At 50.6% G+C, this 6,110-nt stretch overlaps 1 protein-coding gene across 1 annotated transcript in view; it reads right to left on the bottom strand.

The window, feature by feature from the left end:
* The window catches only part of OSBP2 (oxysterol binding protein 2), a gene marked incomplete at its 5' end in the record, with an annotated part of 53,495 nt that extends 47,391 nt beyond the window's left edge, over nucleotides 1-6,104 (bottom strand). The window contains one exon of the mRNA XM_015562836.1: nucleotides 5,704-6,104. Coding sequence (XP_015418322.1) covers nucleotides 5,704-6,104 — 401 coding nt within the window. The remainder of the gene's footprint in view (nucleotides 1-5,703) is intronic.
* Nucleotides 6,105-6,110: the final 6 nt, after the last annotated feature.

Here is a 6,110-nt window from a genome sequence, read left to right as displayed (position 1 = left end):
GACTTGAAAGAGGAAAGCATACAGCACCCCGCATGACCCCAAAACTCACGGGCAGTCGGCTTCGTGGGTACGATTAAGGCCACATCCCTGTGTGGCGACACCTGCTGCTAGTGTGTGATTCACCACCCAGCAAGCTGCCAATTTCCATTTTGTTCAGAGTGTTTTCTACCATCTCCTCCTCCCCACATGTCAGAACCTGTAGTTGTCCAGGAAACAGGCCCATTTCCTCCATTTCCCCTGGAACTAACAGATACTGATCTTGGTTTAAGGAACCTCACACCCTTTTCACCGGCCTGTCTTTCTCTATTGACCTCGTTTGCCAGCGACATCCCTGAAGACTAACGGAGGCTTGAATCCCCAGCCTGGGAACTCCCCCACAGCACACAGCCTGAACCTGCTGGCCTCTTACTAAATGGCCAGGATAGATGCAGACTTTCCTCCTCCTCCTCCAGGCAGTGGTTTGGTGATGGTGTGCATGTCTGTCTCCCACACTGCCTTGTACACTGTTGGTCCTCAATAAAGGACTCGACCAAAGCTGGCGTATTCTCACCATGTTCCAGGCTGCTCATCAGGCCTCCACCTTGGGTTAACAGACCCTCCCGACCAGTAAAGAAGGTGCAAGGGTCAGGAGGACCTGGAGAACAACCCCAGGCATTCCATGCCAGTCACAAGAGTACTTGCAGACGGAGCAGGTCCAGGTGGCAAGTGCACCCGTCATACGCAAAAGCCGAGCCACCGAAAACCTGGGGGAAGGTATAGATCCGAAAAGTATCTCTGAAGCAATAAAGGGCCAAATACGTGCCCGCAGAGAAGGCCCTCAGCACGCAAGCAGCAGGCCCTGTAGCGTTAGACACCCCGCAAGGTTGGCATGTGCTTCCTCTGACAGGAAACCAGAAGCCACGCTGCAAGCCAGGTGTAAGCACTCACTCTCCCCGAACCACAGTGAAGGTCAGCCCTTCGCCCTGACATCACTGAAATCTGCAAGGGGGAAGCAGGTCAGACTGTGCAGAAAAGCATTCACGTAGCAGGCCTGGGATTGCGCATCCTCTGGAAGGCCTGTGGCCAAGGCTGGCCCGTGGCCGGAGTCTGGGAGTCTGGATTTGGGGAGCACCCCCGTTCCCTAAGTGGTAAGGGGGGCTGACGATACCTAAACTGCTAGTACAATGTGGTCCATGCCGAACACCTGCTTTCCTTCTGGGAGTCTGAACTTTGGCAGCGTGCCAGAGGGCGCCCACGTGACCAGCCCCCAGTGAAAACCCTGGGCACTGAGTCTCTAATGGTCATTTCACATGTGTTGTCACAAGTTGTTGCTGGAAGAATTAGTGTGTCCCGTGTGACTACACTGGCAAAGGAGCCTTGAAAGCCAACGCCTGGTTTCCCAGAATTCACCCCGGGCCTCACTTCCCTTTGCTAGTTGTGCTTTGCTGTCATCAAGCACAGCTGTGAGCACGAGCTGATGGGCGAGTCCTGGAGTCCACGTGGTCATGGAACCTGGGTTAGTCTTAGAGACTAACAGGACCCCAGCGAGGAGTCTCACATGTGTTGTGGGTGGACCTTGGCACAGGCTGGGTCAGGAGGCTGTTGGAGTCCTGCCATGAGCTCCCATTCCTTCCTCCACGAAACAGAGAAATAAGGAAGAGCCCGCGCTCCTCACCAAGACTTCAGACTGGAAATCACTCTGACACGCGGACAACCCACAGGCATGAGGGCCCGTTAGCCGACTGGCTGTCACACAGGGTGAAGGCCTTGCCTCTGACCTTTGGCCTTCCCACAGGGTCTTGAGCGTTTAACATGTGCAAGGAAACCATCGGGCACACAGGAAACCAGTTTAAAGAGTTATGTGATTGTGAGAAGCCCTTTTAAAAGCATTCCTCCAGCCACTGCCACACTTTACCAAGTGGCATCACTGTAGGTTTACACAGTCAACATGCACAGACTCTTGCAATCTTATGTAAAGGCAAAGGAGGACCACAGATACAGGTTGTTGCTTCATAGAGGAGACACATTCCAGTCTGCCAACAAAGTATCCAGATAAGCGGAGTTTCATAGCTGTCACTTTTCAGGTTCTCCTGGCTTAAGCCAGCAACGTCCCATTTATCTTCCTCATTTATTCCAGCGAACAAGTTCTGGTCATTGAAAACAAATTAAGAAAAATCAAAGCTGCACTAACATGCGTGGCTTTCTGAAACCCCACAGAACCCCAGTAGCTCTCTTTCACTCACCCACTCGCCCATTCCGATGAACCAAGCTACCGAGGGCTCATCAGTGGCAGAGCACCATGCTGGGCTCTATGCGGAACACAAAGATGCCGCCGAACGTGGCCACGGTGTCCCTTAAACACGAAGCTGTCTGCAGAGGTGGCCACATAAGCTCCCTGTAAACTCCCATGATCCTTGCATCAGTCAGGAGCCACTGTGGCTATTTCCAAGGGGAGGAACTCAAGCTAAGGGGCTAAGGCGGGGCATGGACCATTGAAAGAGCATCCTGGAGAAGACGAGGCAATTCCAGGCCCCACGTGGGGATGCACTGCCCTGGGCAGAAGCTGGGAGCTGGGACACCAGTTAAGCACAGGGCAGACCTGAACCACGGAGGAGGCATGAGGAATGGAGAAGAGAGACCAGAGGAGAGAGATGGGCAGGGTGTGGCAATTCCATCTGATGTGGGATGAGGGAGGGAGGGAGGTGACAGCAAGCATGACTCAGAGGTTTGCAGCTATTTATAGAAAGAGAGGAGTTAGGAGAAGGAGCAGGTTTTGTGGGAAAAATTAGTTGGGGTCACTAGGCCTCGCTAAGAGCAGTGCTGTGCATTGTGCTCATGCTGCTAGTCCACTGGTGCCCTCTTTGCAACACCTTTGTGCTATAAGCTAAGAAAATACACTTCAAACAAATGTTTACGTCATCAACCTGGGTGCTCCTTTTCAGCCTCCTAACAGTCTCACAGTGTAAAACACTGAAAGGTATTTCAAATTAAAGCAGGATCCAATCTAATGAGGCCACTCTCTAGGGTAGAGACCTCAATAGCTTCATCTTTGGACTGGCACTTCCTAACTTCACGTTTTCAGGGACACTTTGCAGCTGGGTCGTCTTTTCCATCGCCTTGCTTCAATGATTATCTAAACTGGCACTAAAAACACTACTTCCTGGCACACAGTCTCCATGAGTTTGCCTTTGAGAGCACGTCTCACTAGAGCAGTGGTTCTCAACCTTGGCTGCACATTAGAATCACCTGGGAATCTTTTTTTAAAATCCTGATTTCTGGGCCTCATCCTCCGGAAATTCTGTTTCTTTGTTATGGGGTGGGGCCACAACATTAGTAACAAAGAAACAGAATTTCCCAGGGATGAGGCCCAGAAATCAGGATTTTAAAAAGATTCCCAGGTGATTCTAATGTGTAGCCAAGGTTGAGAACCACTGCACTAGAGGAAACCCCACAGAACCCCACACCCCCCTTATCCGTCCTAGAGGCACAGATGTCTTGGTCTGCCATCTTCTGTTACCAGGCCAACACCCCAAAAAGGGCCCAGTCCACCAGATGTCCAGTGGTCTTCCTTAGCCAGAGGACTTCCAAAATTTACTTTCACTTGGACCTTAATAGACACTTTCTTATAGACACTAATTTCTTTGAGGCCTTCCTTGCTATCTGGCTTAGCCATTCCTACCCATAGATCAGTCTGAACAATAAATTAATGACAACAAATTTTTCTGTTTGCAATTGTTTCCTGGTAAACAAATGTCCTTTATAATAATCAACAAATAGGCAACTGGTAAACAACAAAACAGAATTTTGCCTAACTGAATCAATGTTGTCATTAATATGGATAAAGTTTATGTTTGGCACACGCGCTCCATAATGACTTGCTGAAGCCAATACTTTTGAAATTTTCACAACATTTATTATTTTCCCCCCCTAATTTCATGTAATTACATGTTCCCTATGAGGTAAGAACTGGGGATGAATTTTTTATGGGAACTACCAACCAAAATAAAGGAAAGCAAACTGAGGACAAAACCATCTTCTCCTTGTTGGTATCCAAATAGACGTGATTGAAAATGTCAAGCAATGGAGTAAGAACCTCACCTCCCGAGTTTATTTATGTTCCTACCACATTGTTGAGAAGAAGTAAAAACCTGCTAACGATTATCCATGCTTCCCAGAAATTCTTTCTATATGTGACAATATTTACAAAAAGCATCTTTTTTTTCCTGATAATACAGACGTTACTAAGCCCAGCTGTTTGGCATTATGTACTTTTCCCCTCAGAATAAGCTTAAGTGATCAAAAGTGCTCCTCAAGCAAAATCCAGGGCAGAAGTACCCGGGAAGCCACACAATGGAGAAAGTCTAATCCAAACCCCCAATTATTTTCTATTAAGAGAAAAAGAATGCAGATTGAAATGCAGGTCAAGACTGTCAGACGCCACAGTAAACCCAGTTGACTGGCACAGTCAATGCTGACACTATCAAGTTTTGCAAACGATACAGACCCACAAGCCCTCTTATTAACTGCAGGTGGGAGTGTAAATTGGTACAAGTGCTTTGGAAAAGTTTGGCATTAGGTAAGGCGAACGTTCATTGTCTACATCCCAGTGATTTCGCCCAAGAGCAATCCCTGCACATGTCCAAGAAAGTTCGTAGTCACCCACCCAGAGGAAAGTGCGCCCATAAGAAGTGGTACACTCACATTCTGGACTGTTATAAGTTCCCCAAATCATATGCTGTAAAATACCCGTTTAAAAATAAAGTTAAAGATGGTTGAAATAAAACTAAATAAAAAAGGAAAGGAGATAGTGACTAGGATTTGGGAAGGTGGTTATACTGGAGGGGGGCGGGCTGGTTGCCTGGATGGGGAGGGAGCACAAGAAATATATACTCACATTTTCTCCAAACATCAGGCTTCACTTAGTTGTGTGTGTGTGTGTGTTTTAAATTGGAGAGTGGTCTTTCCAACAGGGAAAAGGATCTCTCTTTGCTCAGTTGCCTGACTCCAGGAACACCATGTTCTGTGTGGTGTATTAGTACAGCCGACTGGCCGAGGGCCACGAATATACCACATGAGAAGGCACATTAGGAACACGTCAGCTTTCTCCTTTGCCAGGAATTAAAGAGTGACCCCAATTTTGGAGTGGGAACCATCACTTAAGTTCAGTGGAGTTCCCAAATTCTCAGGGGCACCGTAGACTCAACCATCCTCTAGAAACTGTGTTCCCAAAAGGCTGGGCAAGACCATGTCAGTCCTAAGGTAGGTGACCTGCAGGAAGACTGCCTGGCCGAGTGAACGAGCAAACAGCTAGCAGGTCCCTCCTCTTTGCCGTGAAAAGGGAGCAGCGCTTCTCAGACTATGGTCAGGAGCAGCGTCACCTGGGAACTCTTAGAAATGCCGAAACTCGGGCTCCTGAGTCAAGGACTTCGGGGGCTGACTAGCTGTCCCACAACTACCGAGACCAGAGGCCCTAGATCACTCCCTCACTTCACCCCCTGCTCACAGGGCCACTTGGCTTGCCAGAGGTCATGTCCACAGGGGGCTCCCCTGCCAGAGGTCAGGGCCCCCAATCCTGGGAGGTTAGCTACAGGCATCGCTCCTGCTAGAGTGCATGTTCCCAGATATCCCCAGGCCAGTAATGGCGCCCTCCAACCCCGATGCCCCCGTCCCCAGGACCGAGGCATCACCACCCTGCGCACGCAGGTGCCCCGTGGCCTGTCCTACCTGTAGTACGACAGCAGGCCGTTGCTGAGCACGAACCAGCGACGCTGGTAGCCCTTCAGGTAGTTGGTCCACTTGAAGAGCCAGCCCTTGAAGTTGTCCAGCGGCACCAAGGCCTTCGGGGCGGTGGAGGCGGTGCCGGCCCCGGCAATTGGGACCCCGTAAGACACCCTCAGCGGTCCTGGTTGCGGAAGAGCTGGGGGCTTTGACGCGGGCTGCGACCCTGACTCGGGTCTGGTAGAGGGCACGCTCCCCACGGGCGCCGGCGGCCTTCCAGATGAGGCCTTGGGGGGCTGTCCTTCCCCTACACGTGGGCCCAACTCTTGCCGGGGCCCCGGCTGCAGGTCCGGTTCCGGTTTGTACCCCGGCCTCGGCGGAGGCGTCTTCTGGGGCTGCGGCTGCGACCTCGG

This window comes from Myotis davidii, unplaced genomic scaffold (genome assembly GCF_000327345.1).
Source record: "Myotis davidii unplaced genomic scaffold, ASM32734v1 scaffold478, whole genome shotgun sequence".
Taxonomy (NCBI): Eukaryota; Metazoa; Chordata; class Mammalia; order Chiroptera; family Vespertilionidae; genus Myotis; species Myotis davidii.
Note: the sequence above shows the minus strand (reverse complement) of the source record. Positions and strands in the feature narration are given on the sequence as shown.